Below are 20,983 nucleotides of genomic sequence, written 5' to 3'. Positions count from 1 at the left end.
CTCAAGTAAAAGACTAAAAATAGTAACAGCAAATGCTTTTCGAGGAAACATGGAGGATATTTTAGAGTAACAAATGGAGAATTCTGGGACTGTTTCCCGAAAAGTCATTAAAATATTTTTTTGAGCAGGTTTTAGGATTTTCTAGCGTCTTGAGTTGTCTGACACTCTTTTTTCAAAGTTTAGGTAGAGGGTCCTGTACGATATCTAGGCCAGTATATAGTTTTGACTATACTGGCAAATTGGCAATTTTGCGGTGGATGGATGGATCACAGGAACTCGATGTTCTGGCGCGGGTTCCCATGTGTTTCCGTTGGGAACGTCTACCATTTAAAATTAGTTCTACCTTACTTTTAGCATGGAATTTATTCTTTTCTGACCAGATGAAAGCTTGCCTGCAAGAAATGAATTTTTATTGCAACCTTTTTATCACTTTGAATTTTCGAACGAAACGTGTCGGCGCGCGTCTTGCTTTTGGTATTAGTTGTCAGATTGTCAAATCAAATGAAGTCGAGTGAATTCAAAATATAAACACATTTTTACAAGTTTTTAGCTGATTACAATTAGCGTTCTAGTGAAAATAAGTGTTTTAATATCCAAGTCTTCATGTTGTGGTAGAAAATAATTACAATGGATATAAACGAAGGTATGTTTACACCTATAACCTAGTTGCTCAACAGTATTTAGCGGTATTTGTAGAAAAATCTAAATTATCCCATATCTGAATGAAAAAATAACTGAGCTATTAAAACCTATTTGAACGAAAGTTTTGGACGAATAAATTTTATGGTTTTGAACTATTTAGAACCAAATAAAAAATGTTTTGTGTTGTGAGGTTATAAAGCAGTCCCAACTTGATGTAATTTCAATGATTTTGTTTAAAACATAATTATAACTACATAGCCAGCATTTTTGACCATTGTTTTTATTGTATTATTCTTGTTTAATCCTTTAATGACAAAAGATTATGTTTTCCTCCAAATATTTCAAAATAGCTTAGCCCAGTGGAATGGAAATACGAATATGTTTCATTCTGATCAAAATTATAGCATTAAAAAGGTTATAACTATAAAATCTATTATCATATTAATGTCTATATCTTACAACATGTTAACTATAACCTTCAGGTACAACAACTGATGACCTCTGGACTCCTTTCAAGGAATTAGTGTCTGTGGTAGAAGGATACTTAGCACACGAGGGCAAGGGAGCCCCATATGCAGTCCACACATTTGAATCAGTGCTGAGGCGGCACAAGCAAACATTCCTTGCTCTGTTTAAGAATCCCGTAAGTGTGATGACCATGAATAATAGTAATAATATTGTAAAGATACATTACACCATTTATTAATAAGAAGTGTTATCAATGTAAAAAAAAATGTATTACTTAATTTGAAAATGATTCATTTATAATGACTAAATACAAATTTTAAAATTTTAGGCTAAGAACCCATCAGTCCGTGATGAGATCCGACGTGGTGTCACAGAGGGTGTCACCCTCCCCAGTGTGGGCAGGATACTCCTCTCTAAAGAACTGGTTGATGAAGCCATTATTTTATCAGGTGACCTATTAATCAATTACACTAAATGTTGTCTGTGCCACACTCAGTGCTACCAAAAATCTGTTTCTTATTTTTCTATAATTTCTATTAGTTACATTCTTTTTTTTTGTTTTTTTTTTTTGGTATTTTTTTTTATTTTCTCAGTGTGTCTTTTGAAAACCCTGCCTAGTCTTCTTATTTCCAAACTCTGTTCTTGTATTCTGATGTCAGTTTAAGTTGAACCAACCACTTTTTTTCTGTTAATGTTTCCTTTTTTCTATTCATTCTTTAAAAGCCTATATCCTATATTATGAGTAGTTTATGTAAAACATATTTTGAGACCAAATGTTCTGCTACAATCAGAGACTTTACTTAGTTGTGTAGCTAATCTCTGTAAGATTACATATTTATCTTTTACCAGACATGTACAATGTAAGTGAGTACCTGGCACTGGAACTGCTGCACACAGCGCAGCGGCAGGCCCCGCGGCACCCGGGCCTGCCGCGCGGGCTGGTGGCCGTGCTGCTGTATTATGACGGCAGGCGGGCGCTCGTGCAGGCCCTCAAGGAACTGGTCATGGCTAGAGACGGTGTGTGCTGGTGAGTTTGTGTAGTCAATAATAATATTTATTTTTATTTTCAAAGTCTGATACAAGGTCACTCAGCAAAGGTCTGTATTCGTTTATTGAAGCTATTGTATTTTTTTTCTATTAACAGCTCCTGTATAATATTTTTAGATTTTATATTTATATTTGCTGTAAAAATATATATTCTATGTATCTTTTTCCTAGGTCCATAAATGCTCGTGAGGAAATCGTGTCATACGTGTCCCGCTACGTCGAGCAGTTGATATCGGACGGGTTGCTAGGCAATGCTTTGGACGCTCTCCGCCGCTTCACCATGGACTCGGAGATGGAGCTGCTGCAAAACAACCGCGCCTTACCGCCCGCCAGGCATCACGTGACCCTCGTTAATACTATAGACACGACCAGGTGAGTTTTTCCTTAGTATTGGACAAGACAAGTTCACTGAAATATCAACCTTATTGCCCTGGGTTTGATGTTATTGTAACTTTTTATTGATGAGGGGTATAATTTTTGTTCACAGGAAGCTGTTAGCAGGCGTAGTATTCGCAGCCTCGGCCCAGCGCGGTCTAAGCAGGGACATACTCTTGAGGGTTATAGCAGAACAATCATCGTCTCCGACACTTGGTCCGACTGGCGCGCTCGACGAGATCTCACTGGGCTTGCAAATGGCGTTGTTGTATGCTCTGGATTTGTCAGTACTACACAGGTTAGTTTTATAATTATACTTCGGCTATAGCTGCAAACACAATACCTTCCGTTAATGCAGTCGAATGTTAAGAAAATCATCCACATCAAGAAGCAGGGTGCTGGTACTTGTTTAATGTGATGATTACCTACATTTGGTTCACCAGACGCGAAGACGGCGAGGAGCTAGCCAAGAAGCTGCCCCTGATTCAAGAGCCGGAGCTGATCTCGGTGCTGCTGGAGACGCTGTCGCCGGCGGGCGCGGGGGGCGCGGCGGGGGCGGGGGGCGCGGCGGGGGCGGGGGGCGCGGCGGGGGCGGGGGGCGCGGGGGGCGCGGAGCCCGACCGGGGCGCGGGCGTGCGCGCGCTGTGCCGCTTGGCGCTGGGGCTGGCGCTGGCCGCGCTCAAGCGGGCGCCGCAGTCGCTGCTGCGCCGCGCCGCCGCCAACAAGTGCGACCTGCTCGACCAGGACGAGATGCTCGTCGACGCCGCCATCGATGGCAAGGTACACTTACGTGACTTACGACTTTGCTTAATGGGTTCTTGATCAATTCGAACACACAAAAATCTCGTACAAGTAAAACTCAGCTATGTACCATCGGTAGTAGTTGACAGCATTTTAGCAATATATAAGTATTTTTTCCTAAAAGCCTTAAATCAATAAAATATCTTTTTCTTTATAGGTATTCGAGTATCTAGACGAAGCGATCCTGTCGACGGAGTTCGTGTGCAAAGAGGAGTACTACCAGCGCCGCATACACACGCTCATCACGGACTTCATTGTGCTCATGCACTCTAAACTAATGGAAATGAGGGTCAAGTCAGTTCAATTCATTACTTTACTTTTTCGAATTTTATTGTGTAACAAATTTTTCGAGAATATTGCTTTATATGTCGAATGGTGGTATAGTGATGTATTTGTTTAGGGCGGACGAGGCAGCCCGCGCGGTGCAGATGTACACGTCGGAGGGGCTGACGCCGCCGGCGGGCGCGGGCGCGAGCCGCACGCGCCTGGACGCGCTGCTGCGCTGCGTGGAGCGGCTGTACGCCAGCGACCCGCTGGGGCTGCGCCACGACTACTGGCAGGCCTGCGCCACGCACCAGCACCCGCACCAGCACACGCACCGGTCAGTGGCCACGCCACTCTGCATGGAGCGGAATACTGATCTTTTCACGACATAGTTCATCAAATTACTTAGTTTTGCCTTGCTTCACATCTTTGAGGTCTAGTAAAATTGCTAACTGGGTAATTGTCGCATGAAGCTTAATTGAAATAGAAAAGAATTATAGGATACGATAAAAAATCGAGAAAAGGTGCGTCCGCAAATAAGTATTTTCAAATTATCGGCAGTATCTTAGAATGCTGCGTAATCATTGCTAGGTGTCACTAGGAACGATACTTTATGGTTACTTATACATTTTGGAACATTTCGCCTCCATGCTCTTCCCTCGTTCCCTATGTAATGAGGCCTGGCCCCGCGCAGGTCGGGCGGGCGCGCGGCCACGCTGTACAAGTTCGTGCGGCTGTCGGGCGAGGTGGTGTGCGGCGCGCTGCTGGCGGCCTACCTGCGCGCGCTGGCGTCGCTGGCCGTGCCGCGCCACACCTGGGCGCTGCTCGCCAAGCGGGACGCGCTCTCCGCCTACCACCTGCTCACCGCGCTCGCCAGATACCACAGGTCTGCCATATCTTACAGCTGACAAATGTTCAAACATTTGTTTTTACTACATTTATCCAATTTACGCGAGAGATATCGTGTAACATTGCTGCTTGAATTAATTTTAGGGCCTGTTTCACCACCTCCCCATAAGGTCCCGTTAAATTACTTGATAGGTTTTTAACACATAGCGTTACTTAGATAACGGCTACTCACTGTAGTCCAAAAATGTTTTCATACATTCAATTCAAAGTAAAGAAAAAAAGTAAATATTTATCGAGTCACCTTGTTATAATAAATAATTCTTCCATAATATATGTAATTAACTCAGTACGTTGTCCAGCACGCTGCGCGCGGACCCGGCCCCGTTCTCCGAGCACGCGCACGCGGCGGCGCTGGGCGCGTCCGCCATCCTCACGCCCGCCGCGCGCCCCGGCAAGCTGCTCGTGCGCCAGGAGGAGGTACACACCCCACACTCATTATAACAATCGTAGCTCTACGAGTATAACGAAAAATATTGTGTGGACTGCATTTTGTATTTAAACTCTTGTTGGCCAATTTTGTTTTTAGTATTGATCACAAATATAACACTGAAATAAAACTAAAATTTAAACAGGTCTCAATATCCTGGATAAGAAAGAATATAAATGTGACACATACTATTTTGGTATGTTGTACAGGTGGAGGCGTTAATAGCAGCCTTGAGGTTGATAGCGAGTGTGGCGCGGGAGGACCACGCCGCCTGCGCAGCCATCTGCGAGAACCTGCAGTGGGATGCTGTCAACTGCATGTTTGGTAAGTATTATAGGAGTAACCATGTTTTTTCAAAAGATTAAAACTCGACTCCCTTTAATCTTCCAATTTTCTTAAAATCTCTTAAAAAATGTTTAATTTTTCTTTCTCTCTTTTTTTTTTATAAAAAAAGGACTCCCGCACTAAGGAGTTTAATCCTTGTATCGCTTTTTTATACATACAAATCATAATATGCACAAAGACACCCAGACTGACAGCAAGCATTAGTGGATCACACAAATCCACGATACGTCGCGCTCAGTAGGTTTGGCGTGGTAACCTCAACTACTTGGCTATTCGTGCATCCGTGATTGTACCTGTATTGTTGATAACAGAAAGTGGTTTTCCGTGCAGGTCTGATCTGCTGCCACATCCCGCTGCAGCTGAAGGCGGAGCTGTGCGTGACGCTGGCGGCGCTGGGCGGCACGGCGGGCACGGCGGCGCGCGTGTGGGCCGCGCTGGAGGCCGCGCGCCTGCTGCCGCCCGGCGAGCGGCGCGGCCTGGCCGCCGAGCTGCTGGAGGTGGAGTGCCGCCTGGAGGAGTACCCGCTGTCGCGCGCCTTCCTGCAGCTGCTGCTGGCGCTGGGCGAGGCCGCGCCGCTGCCGCGCGCGCTGGGCGCGGGCGCGCGCGTGCCCGGCCTCGACCCCTACGTGGAGCACGCGCTGCTGCGCCTGGCGCTGCCCGCGCCGCACCGGCCCTACGCCAAGCCCGCCGAGAAGTGGCAGGTAATGCACACTATGAATATGATCATGCTTTGTCAATAGTAAATAGACTCCTTCGAATATTTTTTGTAAATTGATAGAAAATCGACCTTACGCGCCGATGTCCAATCGATATCTAGCGAAACCTTCAGACAGCCCTGCAAATTGTTTCGGTGACTGACTATGAATTATTGTAATCCACTTTAAGATTGATACCATTTGTCGTCGTAGGTCCTATCCCTCTGCTTCCGTCTATTCGCACTTTGGCTGGACCAATACGAGCCGTCCCCCTCAGACTTCCCTCCAGTGGGACGCGAGCCGGACACGAACCCGCCGCCCGGCTTCCGCCTGCTGCTGCAGATGCACACCAAGTCAGAGTTCTTGCGGCTGTTGCTGACCTCGCTCGACGAGGCGCAGGAGTCGCTGGATAGACAGCCGGCGCCCGCCAAGGTAAGTGGAACTAAACATTGTAATGTTGAAGGTGATGTGGCAAGTTGAGCAGTTCTTTAAATCTCATAATTTCTTAAGACAGGACCTTTTAAGCCTAATTGAAGTGAAATGTGCTTTATCATAAAGCAGTAAGGTTAAGTTTCACATGTTCGTGTTCAGACTTACGTAGAGCAGAGCCTGGTGAGCATCCTGCAGCTGCTGGAGCGCGCGCTGGCACTCGAGAGACCGCTGACCACGGCCGCGGCTGACGCCGGACGCTCTGTCCTCATCGTGCCACTCTCCAAACTCATCCTGGGTAAGTGTACGAAGCGGGTGACTCCCACAAATTTAGCTGTTAAAGTATATTTTACTAGTGTTCTAAACCAGTAGTTGTTTCACGAAGTGGGTCCCTCCTAAAACTGCTAAAGTTTATTTCTGCTAGTTTTATAGACTTCTGTATTTTGGTTCTTTTCGGAGCACAATATGGTTATGTGGTAGATTGCGCGCATCCGATGACCCTTTCCATGTTGTATCGCGCTAAAACCCCTTGAGAAGCTGGCTTCCAGACAGCTACAGTTGGTTTGGTTGTGTTGCACGCGCCAGCGCCGGAGGGCCCGGGCAGCACGTGCCGGCTGGTGACGTGCTGCCGCGTGCTGCAGCACGTGGGCCGCCAGCCGCACGCCGCCGCGCGCGCCGTGGCGCTGCTGCTGCGCGCGCTGGCCGCGCCCGCCGCCGCGCGCCAGCTGCTGGCCGGCATCACGCACCGCCACGCGCTGGCCGCCGAGATCAGGTACACACACTGTACTGCTACACTTTACACTTATCAATATAACTATTCGTTAATTGACATAAAACCAATAATTTTTATACTGTATCTATGGAACCAAGCAGTGAATTGTTGAATGGAACCTACTAGAAGAAGTTTTTGTTATTCCATGACTGTAGTGGTCGCCAAATAATGATGAGTATGTAAATTAGACTTCGTACTTCGAATTGTTGTTGCTCTCCGTTGCTCTCCGTACGTCTTACGGAGAGCAACGAAAAATTTACAAATGTGAAAAATGCTTATGAAAAATTATCTTATCTATACTTTGTCTCCAGATACGGATTCGTAGAGTGCTTGGAAGCTGAAGAGTGGTCAGAGCCTGTGGTTGAGAGTGAAGCTGGTGCAAACGGTGTCAACGAGAGAGGTAGTGGCGCTGGGTCTGGTGGTGCGGTGCGGCAGGCCAAGGAGGGCGTGCTGCTGCTGCTGCACCAAGTGCTGCCCACCGCGCCGCCCAACCTCGCGCACTTCCTCTTGGGATACAACCTCAATGACGACGTGAGTGACATGCTTATCGCTATTACAACTAATAGAGCAAAAATTTGTTGTAGAAATAATAGGCCTGCCTCTGTCCTTTGAAGTAACACTATTATGAAACCAAACACAACTTGAATCCGACCTACGTATTGCTGTGAAAAGAGTAGAATGCTGAATAAGTCAGATCGAAACATTACATTCACAATGTTTTTCTTGTGTACATATAATAAAGCTATTCGTTTCCATCGTGCTTCACTATACCGCTTGACGTGCAGGTGAGTCGCACGTCGCTGAGCGAGGCGGGCGCGGGCGGCCACCCGCGCACCTGCCTGCACTCCATACTCGACATCCTCGAACAACACATCGCCGACCACAACAACACGCACAGGTATCGTAGCATACATACTTTTCTAGGTGCTATTTGATACAATAAAATGTGGACTTTATTCCAACAGCATAAACTACATTGTTCGACTGATTATTTTATGTATTGTATACTTCTGTGACCAGGGAGGCGAACAACCTAGTGGAGAGTTGTTACCGGCTGGTGTACTGGTTGTGCGCTAGACCTAATACGTCGGCACCCATTCTTCGCTTCCTCCGCACTAGAGACTACTTCCTGTCGCGACACGTCAAGGCTACCATCGACCTGAAGGTATTTGTTGTAATCAGTATGTTTATGAGACTGGTTCATTATTAAATGATGCAACGGTTTACTCACGTGTATTATCACGAGCTGAAGCGTCGGGGTCGCGAGACAAACTGACATCAGCGGCCGCGCATGACATCAATGGGAAGGGTGTCCTTGCCAGTTGTTTTCTACTGCTTCTCAACCGGCGCCTCGCACCGTGAGCGGTGGTGAGGCCTTCGACGCCGAGGCGCGGGTGGGGGGTCCGCTGTAGTCACTGTCATGTTGACCGCGTCGCACTCCAGGCTATGCTTCGTATGACAAGAAGTAGCATCCGGTCCTGTTTTCCACGCTGGTGGCAGTGTCCATCCACAAACTCTGTTGAAATTCGAATTCGACTCGCTCGCCTGCTGCGTCGGCTCATGATTAAGAACTCCGGTTGGGTTCGAAACTAGTCGGGCAATCCTGGTAAATACGCGTGAATAAGCCGTTGCTTGATTTTATATATTGAAAAAAAAGCCAATGATTGATATCTCTCTGCTAACTGTGTCCTTGTCAATACCAGTGTTGAATTATCCCCCGTGTCATGTATCGTGCAATACGTGTGTATAACGCGCGTGTGTCCGCAGTCCGCGTCGGTGGTGTCGCTGTCGGCGCGCTCGTGGCTGCTGCGCGCGTGCGCGTGCGAGGCGGGCGCGGCGGCGGCGGGCCGCCAGCACGCCGCGCTGTCCGCGCTGCTCACCGCGCTCACGCACACCGCGCACCACCCCACGCAGGTAACCGCCTTATACAACCCATATCAACTAAAAAAAATTATCTACGATGTCACACGTCTAGTTTATTGGCTGTAGCCAAGAAATGGTCAGAGACGCTCAAAAAACATCAAAAACAACTTCCAAACGCTGAAGGAAACAATCAGAGATTATCTCCAGTTATAAAATTTATTCCGATCAGTTTTTTAAAGACGACTCTCGCCCTAAAGAATTTAATCCTTGTGTCGCAGGGGTTTTAACAAACATACAAATCACATGCACAAAAACACCCAAACTCAGAACAAGCACCACACAAATGCTTGTCCTACGCGGGGATCGAACCTCAGTCACGCTCAGTGGGTTTGGTGGGGTGACCTCAACCACTTGATTATCCGTGCAGTCTAACGCAAGAACAGTAATAAGCCAACACGTGGTATACATGTCATGCAGGAGTGGGAGTGGTGCCTGCTGCGGCGCACGCTGGAGGAGCTGCCGGTGAGCGTGGCGGCGGCGCCCGAGCCGCGCTGGGACCTGTTCCAGCCGCAGCAGCTGCGCCAGGCCATCGCCTCCTGCGACCTGCCCACCGGTAACACAGCGCACACCACTAGCCCGGTGGCCGGACACACCGTGGCTTCGGTCTTGTACTAGCAATAGACTGCTCCACAGATTCTTAATCTAAATCTAAGTATTCCTTGTGTTGTCTGAGCTCTGCAACACGAAGTACATTTCGGACTTTATGGAACACATTTAATGTTGACTTTCTTTCTATCTAAAGCATTCTATGGTGATTGGTGGTGTTGTATATTTAATTTACCATGACGTGTTCAGGTCTGGGTGGAAAACGTATCAGCGTGTCTCGTGTACACGCGTTACTGACGCGTGAGCTCGCGGCGCTACATGCGACCGCACCGCAGAGGAACCTCGTAGCTACTGAGATACAGAAGGTACACCATATCAATATTATAAATGATAATATTCACAAATACGCCACAGTTCAAAATTTGCTTAAGTTATTGGTTCGTTTCAGGTGTTAGACTATGTAACTGAAGTGAACAGACAGCGCAACCTAGCGGCCACACTCACGCACTACTACGACTCGTGGCGACAACTTACAGAGATCCTCTTCTGTGTCGCTCCCCACGACGTGCTCAGCCTGGAATCTAGAAAGAATCTCCTACTGAACATACTACAGGACTTGCTGAACAAGATACCGCCGGCCGAAGTTCTCCCGCAGCTTGGGAATCTGGCGTCTGGCACAGTATTACTATTACTAGTCAATCTCCGTCACTGCTTTATTCTACAAAAGCGGGATTCAAACCAGAAATCAACAGAATTCGAAATGAGTTTCTTCGGACCCACTAACCAAATAATGCAGACGAATTCTCTGACACTGAAGTTCATACTACACAAAATATTAAGCTGGATTCTAGTATCAGGAGGTTCTACGCAGAAAATGCGAGTCAATTTATATGGAGCTTTACTAAACTACTTGAATATTGTTAATTTAAAATCGAGTGCCGCTGATCCTGAGGACGAGAGCATGGCCAACACTTACGTCAGTCGTCTCGACAGTTCGAAGGCCAGGCCTAGTCGAGAAGAGTCGGCTTTAAAGTCAATGGTGATAGATGTGATTAGTGACTTTGGTGAGAATCTGTGCTCGATTGTGTGCGGGGACTGTATCGGAGGGGGGCACGACGTGTGCCGCATGGTGGCGCTGGCGTGCCTCGACACGCTCATAGAGATCAACCCGAGGACGGACTGGATGAATACTCTCACCAACCAGGGCTATTTGAGAAGTCTCATTGATAGCTTGCTGCAAGACGATGAGGGATTAAAGGAGGTGAGCTATAATATAATAGTTGTATTCGATTTGTATGGCGTAATTTTGAAAACTAATTATTTTTTGGCCATTGAAAAAGTCTTTAATAGTGATCCAGAAATAGCAGTTCCCTCAAAATTTTACGCTTGTTACAACTTAAGCAACGGAATTATATTGAGCAGCATATTGTTTGCGACTAGTGCGAACAGTTAAAGATGATTTACTGTTTCCAACCTCTAAACTTCCAATGAAATGTCATGTATTGTACTTTCCAACAGACTTTGGAGCCGAACCCGAAGTCGCTGCGCGTGCTGTACGTGTACGAGTCCAAGCTGGGCCTGCTCATCAAGCTGGCGGGCACGCGCGCGGGCGCCGAGACGCTGCTGGCGCAGGGCGCGCTGGGCTGCCTGGCCGCGCTGTCCGCGCTGGCCGCGCACCCCGACATACACACCGGCTACGGCGCGCGCAGCGACACCGACTTCGTGCCCTCCGTGGCCAACAGGTACTGCCATCTGCCTGAAATCGCCGTAGTTTGCATCGCGTTCCCGTGGTTTAAGGTACAAGGGAAGGTCGAAGCACTCCGGTGGTTTTAGCCGGTAAGAGTTGGCATTCCTGTTCATGAAAAATTTCAAAGTCCATGAGGATTTACCCGGGTAAATCAAGGAGGGTACTGCCATCTCCCGAAGCAAGATTGTTGCCGCTGTAGTGCAACAGTCTTAATGTCTGCTTAACATTTTGTTTAATATCATTAATTTGGAATAACACATAGTATCTTATATATAGATTACTTCCCTTTACCTGTTAAAAACAGGAGCTGTGTGATGAATTTGGACTCAACCACTCAGCTAACTGTGAACCTCAACCACTCAGCTATCCGTGCAATACAGACATATCAGTCTACATTAAGTAAGGCCTACAATTAATGAGATGCATAAATTATAAATTAAATTGTTGTGTCAGATTCCGTCAAATCCTGGTCCCGGCGCTGGCGCTGTGCGACGCCCTGCTGACGACGCTGGGGCCTCAGAACCACAGCTGCGTGCTGCACGTCACACACGCGCTGCTCAGCCACGTCGAGTGCATCGACGCCGTGCTCAGGTATACATACACATACACATGCGTCATTTCCAAATATTTGTGTTGTTCTTTTGTAAAAAATAACTTGTCTCGGAAAAGTATATTGCATTCTGTTAGAGAGAAAACATTGCAAGTCGCCAGAGTGATGTCACGTCATGTTTCATGTGGTGTACTACAAGCCTGAGTTAGTATAGAATAATTCAGCACTCAACACGACCATGTCGTTTTTCAATCCTGAAGTGGAGGAGAGGATGTTGTATTTGACAAGGTTCTCTTTGCCCCAGAGCGGCGCACCCGAACTCCCCGGTGGAGCTGCTGATCGAAGTGGAAGCCATAACGTCAGTGATCAGCCGCGCGTCGTCCCGCGAGGTGCTGAGCGGGGAGCTGGGCGCGGGGGGCGCGGGGGGCGCGCCGGGCGCGGGGGGCGCGGCGGGCGAGCCGTCCGCGCTGCAGGCCAGTGCGGCGGCCGCCACGCGCGTGCGCTGGCTCATGCTGGCGCTGCTGGCGCGCTTCCACCGGCCCAGCCAGGACCTGCCCGACCAGAACCAGACCAACCTGCTCTACTATAAGGTCGGCACATTACATACACTACTTTTTCTTCGGACGTAATCTATTGCAGTCTACGAGTTATCTCAATGATGAGACACATATCTAAAATACAAAGAGGTGTCATTTTTATCCCTCAAAAACCAACCTTGTACCTAGAAAACAGGAATGTTTATGGTTAGAATTCGTTTCGACTGAAAGGAAATTATTTCAATAAAGAACGAAACTTCGTTTATAATGTGTGATTTTGCGATGTGACATGTTGTTTCCTTGCGTAGATTGTGTGCAACCTGCTGACGTACGCGCGCCACATAATGTGCGACTCGGAGGGGCGCGCCATCCCGGGCGCGGGCGTGGAGAGCGGCGCGGTGGGGCGGCTGCTGGCGCTGCTGCAGCATCTGGTGCGCGCCCACCACCACCACGACAAGCTGCTCGCCACCATCCGCCACCAGCTGCAGAACCTGCCCACCATGAGTCTCGACGGTAATTATGACAACTGATTTCCTAATTTGAATAGGAGGCTAATAACCCATTGATTATTCATATATTTCATTTTATTGGAAATATAGCGATTTTATGAGAATGGCTTAGAGATATATCATTGTTTGATCTTCGATAGTAAATTTTACAGGGTCTCTAATCTAATCTATATCTGTAATCTCTATAATCTATACCAATAGAATATTACAGATGAAAAATTTAATTATTTATTTGGTGAAATTTCAAGTTTCAAGGCGTAGCCTCATAAATCGCTCGTCGCTCGTTTGCAGCGACAATTCCGATCACGAGACCCCATTTTTAAATTTCCCGCGACTCGAAAAGTCTCTGCTTCATGCAGTCGCTCGTCGCTCGTTTGCAGCGACAAACTGGTCGAGTGGGTCACTCGCATCCTGACCAGATTTAGAGCGACGAGCGACTATGAGGCTACGCCTTCAGTCTGGATTTGAACCTGCGACCCCTGGTTACACGCGGAAGCCGTTCTATATTTAATTACAACCGCAGTGCTTACTGTGTACCCACTAAGTAATAAAGACAGTTTGAATAGAAACAACAACTATAGTACCGGCAAGGATCTGGAGCGCTGACCTTCACCCAGGGGCGGATCTATTAAAAGGCTTTTTGGGCTGCAGCCCAGGGCCCCGCGAATACAGAGGGCCCCCAACCGAACTGAAACCAATAGACGATATTGTCAATAATAAAAATTATCTAGAATTTTAAAAAATCCGATCATTAGGTTGGCAACACTGCGATCAATCAACCCGAGTGCGCATCTATCAAATGGAACGGGGAATTCCCTGTCGCTTGTTTTCAGTCGGTGTATTCCGTGTATAGTAGTGTCTATTACTGGGGACTTCCCTCCGCTTATCGCCCGACGCAATTTTGTTATTTTTCCGCACTTCTGCTATAGTCGACTATATTAACGAATTGACTTTGTTATTGTTAGAAACGTGTTTAGTGCGTGTGTTTAGTTTACTAAGTAATAGATAACTTAAAAGTTATAAGGACCGGACCTTTCTTTTAATTTACTAAAATTGAAAGTCTTCAGCATAACTAGACTTCCTGCTTTTAATAGGCAGTAGGTAAGTAAAAAGAATTATAAAACATGACTTTTTATTTCAGTTTTCAAAACTAAATGAATCAAACTCGTTCGATATTTAATTATAATTTGTGAATTGCTACACTCATTACAAAGTAGGTATTAAAATTAAAAGTTCTATCCAGTTCTTTGTTTATTTTCAGAAAAATATCTTATTTTACAATATGTCTGCTAGAAAATATAAAAGTGGAGCTGAAAAAAGAAAATTACAGTTTAGTCGAGAACAAGAAAGAAATAAATGCGCAAAAATTGAAACTTTTTTTAAATCGGAACATATAAACGCGAATGAAATAGCTATAAATCCATTAAAAAACGTAAAGGAAGGTATTTTATGCGAAGAGAATCTAACCGATGGCAGCAAAAAATCGCAAAACGAAGAAAAAAATACAAGTGATGAAAATATGCAAGATTTTGAAAACCAGAAAAAAAATACCAACGATGAAAATGTGCAATATCTTGACTTCCAGCAACCCTCTGGTTCCTCTGAAAATGAAATTGGTGTTCAGCAAAAGGGAGGTAATACCGAGACCGAGGTGGAAAGAAATTTAGAAAATATTAAGTTTGAGTTTGAGAAATATGTTGACGTGGGCTTGTGGCCAGATTTGCTGAATAATGATTTTATTAATTTCGTCCTCTCACATAAAATGACTGACTTTCAAAATAAAGATCCGAAGAATATATATTCAGCTTCAATGAGGAAATATAAAGAACAAAACAGATCTTTTTCAAATAGGTATTTCACTAGAAAAATGAAAAATGGCCAATTACTGGAAAGATCTTGGTTAAGTTATTCAAAAAGAGTTGGTACTGTTTTTTGTTTGACTTGCAAACTTTTTTCTAAAACTCCTTCTCAATACACAACCGGATTTTCTGATTGGAAACACATAGGATTTTGTTTAGAAAATCACGAAAATTCTAATGAACATAAGAATTCAATGTTAGTGTGGTTGACACGAAAAGAAAATAAGTCTGTTTTAGACAAGCAGCTTCAGGAGCAATTAAATAAAGAAACAGAATATTATCACAATGTCCTAAAACGGGTTATTGCAGTGCTAAAATTTTTGAGTATAAGAGGCTTAGCACTTAGAGGTTCCGAGGAAGTATTTGGTTCTCCACATAATGGTAATTTTATGGGTGCTCTAGAGCTATTGGCAGAATTCGACCCATTCATACGTGAACATATTGAACAACGAGAGCTGCGACCAAACCCTGTAATATCATATTTATCAAAAACAGTATATGAGGAAATAATTGAGATTATGGGTAAACAGATAATTAAACAAATTATAACTGAAATAAATAACGACGACACAAAGTATTATTCAATTATGATGGATTCAACCCCAGATCTGTCTCACGATGACCAACTTGCTATTGTATTACGATACTGTTTTCGGGGAAAAGTGTATGAAAGATGTGTATCTTTCATTAAAATTAGTAGTCATACTGGCTTATATTTATTTAATATTCTACAAGCCTTTTTGGAAACAAATGGACTACTACTGGATAATTGCAGGGGACAGTCATATGACAACGCTGCTAATATGGCCGGAGTCTACAATGGTGTACAAGCACTACTAAAAGAAAAAAATAAATCCGCGGATTACGTGCCATGTGCTGCGCATTCCCTTAACCTAGTTGGTCAAGAATCCGTGAAGGTTGCAACCGAAATTGTAAATTTTTTTGGAATAGTGCAACAAATATACGTTTTCTTCTCTGCTTCGACCCATAGGTGGGAACTGTTAAATCGTGAAACAAAACTAAAATTTACGTTAAAAAGTTTAAGCCAGACCAGATGGTCTTGTCACTTTGATGCTGTCAGAGCTTTGAAAAGTAATTATGATGGCATTATGAAAATTCTCAATAGTTTCGGCGAAAATGACGATGAAAAAGTTGATTTCCGAAAAGAGGCACGAAATTTATTTAATAAACTGGCGAAACTAGAAACTGCAATTTTGATTGTTTTTTGGGAAGAAATTTTGGAGAGATTTAATGTAGTTAATAAAAAAGTACAGAGCCCTGGTTTAGACATTGGTGAAGGCAATAAGTTAATTGTGTCATTAAAAGAGTTCGTGAAAAACATAAGGCAACAATCAGATCAGAAGCTAAAGGAATACGAAGAGAAAGCTAAAAAATTAAGTACTAGTGTGGGAACAGACTACAGTGACATAAATAAGAGACGCATTACTTTGAAATTTTCAGATAAATCTACAGATAAAGTCTCAGTGAACTGCGCAGAAAAATTTAAAAGAGACACGCTTAACGTTGCGTTGGATAAGATGATTATGGATTTAAATAATAGAAGCCAAGCCTATGAGACCTATAGCAAAAAATTTAAATTTTTAATGGATTTGCAAGACAAAAATCAGGAACACATAGATATGGAAAGTGTACGTAATATTATTGATTATTATCCAAATGACGTAGACGAACATTTAGTGAATGAGTGCATTCAGTTGAAATCTTACTTACTGCAATCTAAGACAGAGTCTTACACCTCTTGCAGTGAAATTTTTTGGCTAATTTATGAAAAGAAACTTGTTGATGTTTTCCCAAACTGCTATACTATCTTAAAGATTTTTTTAACGATGCCGATCACTAGCTGTGAAGCGGAGCGTTCTTTCTCCAGGATGTCGTATATAGAAAACAAATACAGGACAACAATGTCGAACTATCGACTAAATCATTTATCAGTTCTTTCGATAAATTGCGATTTAACAAAGGACCTACAGTGCGATGACCAAATAAAAGAATTTGCAGCACAAAAATGCAGAAAGGTTGCTTTATAATTTATTTAACATAACCATTTATAACCCGTCAATTTATTTTGCAATAAATAATGTTTTAATAAATAAATAAAATTTTTGTTTTCCTATTTTCTTCTTGTACTTAACATATATTACATTACATATACCTACATCACTACAGAAAACAGTTTCTTGTCAAAATGGCAATTAGTTGAGTAATTAGGTAGGGCCCCTAAGCAGTATTAGCCCAGGGCCCCACAAATTCAAGATCCGCCTCTGCCTTCACCTGCGCAGAAGTGATTTTTTGGGGGTCCCTTTGGCTTTATAAAGTAAGGCGCGGGGCGGACTACAGTGCAGTGATTGGTCCGCAGCGCATCACGTCATAGCCGTCACTCGTGATTGGTTGAAATTCGTTCTTTGCTGCAGTTGCACCGCAAGACGCTTAGTAGGCACAATTGATTGGCGTTTTATTTAAGACTGACCACACATTTGGCGTGCGCGATCCTCGAGTGTGCGATTAGCCTGAGGCATGCAGGCAGCGTGTGTGCAATGCGCGCGCGGCGCGCTTGCGACGCTTGAGTCGCGTTCTTACCCCTTCGCCCGCTGTCCCCGTTGCCTGCACGTAACACGCACGGCGCGGCCTGCACGGCGGCAACACCCGACGCGCGCGCGGCGTTTGCGCTAAAAGCACGCCTGAGGATCGCGTACGCCAAATGTGGGGTCAGCCTTACGATGCACAAAGCGATTCCCACTCTTTCGCCGAGCGCTCAAGATCCTTGCCGGTAACTATACTTACATAGCAATAATATATGATATACCTATGTTGGGCAGACATGCGCAAGCTGGTCCCGGCGGCGAGCGCGTCGCTGGCGCCGCTGGAGGTGTGCGCGCGCGCGGCGGAGGCGCTGCGGCGGCGCGGGGCCGTGCGCGGGCCGCGCGCGCCGCCGCCGCGCACGCGCTCTCCGCCGCGCTACACCTGCTGTGGGCGCACGCCAGCCTGCTGCTGCACCACGCGCCGCATCTGCACGGTAACATGCCACGCTACACTCACACTGTATCACGTGGCGGCGCGGGGCCGTGCGCGGGGCCGCGCGCGCCGCCGCCGCGCACGCGCTCTCCGCCGCGCTACACCTGCTGTGGGCGCACGCCAGCCTGCTGCTGCACCACGCGCCGCATCTGCACGGTAACATGCCACGCTACACTCACACTGTATCACGTGGCGGCGCGGGGCCGTGCGCGGGGCCGCGCGCGCCGCCGCCGCGCACGCGCTCTCCGCCGCGCTACACCTGCTGTGGGCGCACGCCAGCCTGCTGCTGCACCACGCGCCGCATCTGCACGGTAACATGCCACGCTACACTCACACTGTATCACGTGGCGGCGCGGGGCCGTGCGCGGGGCCGCGCGCGCCGCCGCCGCGCACGCGCTCTCCGCCGCGCTACACCTGCTGTGGGCGCACGCCAGCCTGCTGCTGCACCACGCGCCGCATCTGCACGGTAACATGCCACGCTACACTCACACTGTATCACGTGGCGGCGCGGGGCCGTGCGCGGGGCCGCGCGCGCCGCCGCCGCGCACGCGCTCTCCGCCGCGCTACACCTGCTGTGGGCGCACGCCAGCCTGCTGCTGCACCACGCGCCGCATCTGCACGGTAACATGCCACGCTACACTCACACTGTATCACGTGGCGGCGCGGGGCCGTGCGCGGGGCCGCGCGCGCCGCCGCCGCGCACGCGCTCTCCGCCGCGCTACACCTGCTGTGGGCGCACGCCAGCCTGCTGCTGCACCACGCGCCGCATCTGCACGGTAACATGCCACGCTACACTCACACTGTATCACGTGGCGGCGCGGGGCCGTGCGCGGGGCCGCGCGCGCCGCCGCCGCGCACGCGCTCTCCGCCGCGCTACACCTGCTGTGGGCGCACGCCAGCCTGCTGCTGCACCACGCGCCGCATCTGCACGGTAACATGCCACGCTACACTCACACTGTATCACGTGGCGGCGCGGGGCCGTGCGCGGGGCCGCGCGCGCCGCCGCCGCGCACGCGCTCTCCGCCGCGCTACACCTGCTGTGGGCGCACGCCAGCCTGCTGCTGCACCACGCGCCGCATCTGCACGGTAACATGCCACGCTACACTCACACTGTATCACGTGGCGGCGCGGGGCCGTGCGCGGGGCCGCGCGCGCCGCCGCCGCGCACGCGCTCTCCGCCGCGCTACACCTGCTGTGGGCGCACGCCAGCCTGCTGCTGCACCACGCGCCGCATCTGCACGGTAACATGCCACGCTACACTCACACTGTATCACGTGGCGGCGCGGGGCCGTGCGCGGGGCCGCGCGCGCCGCCGCCGCGCACGCGCTCTCCGCCGCGCTACACCTGCTGTGGGCGCACGCCAGCCTGCTGCTGCACCACGCGCCGCATCTGCACGGTAACATGCCACGCTACACTCACACTGTATCACGTGGCGGCGCGGGGCCGTGCGCGGGGCCGCGCGCGCCGCCGCCGCGCACGCGCTCTCCGCCGCGCTACACCTGCTGTGGGCGCACGCCAGCCTGCTGCTGCACCACGCGCCGCATCTGCACGGTAACATGCCACGCTACACTCACACTGTATCACGTGGCGGCGCGTGTACCTACTCATACAGACATGCTCCTCCAAGCAAAACCTCCCTGTCCAACCAAGCTAAGAGTGAAGTCAACACATGAGATATAAAGCCATAATACGTCGCAGCACACTTTGACAAGTATACACAAAAAACCAAATTTAAAATGCGAGTAAATCACAACAATTTTAAACGTATTTTAATAGTAACTATCGTAAGACTGATTTTTTATTAAATGATGCAACGGTTTACTCACGCGTATTTATTGAGCTTGTCTGACTAGTTTCGGACCCGACGCGAGGCTTTAATCTCGCTAACGCAGCCTGGTCGCGAGTCGGTTTGACGACGATAAAAACGAGTAAACCGTTGCATCATTTAATAATTTTGAACGCCATCGTCGTACTTTTTTACTGATTGCCGCGCCCTTTAGAATCCATTTATTCGCACTGTTATAAACGTAGTCACAAATTTATTAAAGACCAATTATTATGTCGCAACCAACAAAATATTGCTGCTTATACATACTAAAATTAAATACCTATCCGTACAGCTACCTTGAACACGTCTGGATCTGTTGCGGAGCGAAGCATCAGCGATGAAGTGCCGGAACTGCGCAAAGAACTGATTGCGGCTTTCAACGACAGGTTTACTGAACAACTTCTCGATACTGCCAAGGTAAGGACTACATCAGAGGGAATTTAAATGTGACCTCGAATATAAAAAAACACAAATTTAAAAGTAGTTGCCACTTCTTGCTGGATCGATAAGATTATGGGGAAAATATATTAACAATAACAGAAACTAATCTCAAGCTTAATTAGTCTTGAATTAATTAAGCCCTAGAAATTTGTTTCGTTTAATGACGTCGAGACGCAAAGGATGCTTTTTATTCTTGTTGTATTTATCTGTTATTCGCAGAACCAGGCTCAGGTCCAGCGCAGCTTCCTGGAGATCCTGGTGAAAGACATCAAGAGTATGATCCAGTTCTCCCCTCTGTGATGAGCCCACTGTTTACTGATCATGTTCGACCCTAGCTTAACGATATCCTTTGTAATATTGCCTAATAAATATACTTTTGTAATATGTACGTGGTTTATTGTTCGCCTATTTATTTTAACATTGAATTGAAACAGTTTTTTGTAATCAGAATAGGGAATAGAAAAGCATTCCGGTGACTTTAAGCACGGCAAGAGCCCTTCCCGCCTTCGCAGACCGAAGGAAATCTATAAAGATACCGCTCGCCAGATCACAAAAAGGCAGTTTTAAAACATGTTGGTAGTAATAGATATGTTGAGCTTACGTAAGGCGAAAGAAAACACATACCCCCACACATGCCACACATGAGTCTCACATCCCACCCACAAACGAGATTTTCACAACACACATGAGTCTCACATTCCCCCACACATCGAGAGTCTCACATCCCCCTCACACATGAGAGGCTCACATCCCCCGACACATGAGTGTCTCACATTCCGCCACACATGTCACACATGAGTCTCACACACGAGATTCTCACAACACACATGAGTCTCA

The 20,983-nt window shown here is 47.3% G+C and overlaps 1 protein-coding gene across 1 annotated transcript; it reads left to right on the top strand.

Moving 5' to 3' along the window:
* The first annotated feature begins 363 nt into the window (after window positions 1-363).
* Window positions 364-20,534, top strand: LOC113493667 (nuclear pore complex protein Nup205). Its single transcript, XM_026871642.1, is given in 33 exon segments — window positions 364-643; window positions 1,125-1,285; window positions 1,439-1,559; window positions 1,960-2,137; window positions 2,329-2,529; window positions 2,645-2,830; window positions 2,976-3,069; window positions 3,148-3,312; window positions 3,491-3,627; window positions 3,734-3,934; window positions 4,292-4,483; window positions 4,806-4,923; window positions 5,143-5,257; window positions 5,609-5,979; window positions 6,187-6,405; window positions 6,565-6,700; window positions 6,988-7,174; window positions 7,486-7,705; window positions 7,960-8,072; window positions 8,195-8,339; window positions 8,942-9,088; window positions 9,515-9,650; window positions 9,893-10,008; window positions 10,092-10,904; window positions 11,162-11,385; window positions 11,844-11,981; window positions 12,245-12,345; window positions 12,424-12,530; window positions 12,785-12,989; window positions 17,682-17,701; window positions 17,704-17,927; window positions 20,041-20,122; window positions 20,366-20,534. Coding segments are annotated over 33 exon segments (5,670 nt in total). The 5' UTR covers window positions 364-627; the 3' UTR covers window positions 20,447-20,534.
* The last annotated feature ends 449 nt before the right edge of the window (window positions 20,535-20,983 follow it).

Source organism: Trichoplusia ni, chromosome 5, assembly GCF_003590095.1.
Source record: "Trichoplusia ni isolate ovarian cell line Hi5 chromosome 5, tn1, whole genome shotgun sequence".
Lineage (NCBI taxonomy): Eukaryota > Metazoa > Arthropoda > Insecta > Lepidoptera > Noctuidae > Trichoplusia > Trichoplusia ni.
This window is presented reverse-complemented; position numbering and strand designations above follow the sequence as displayed.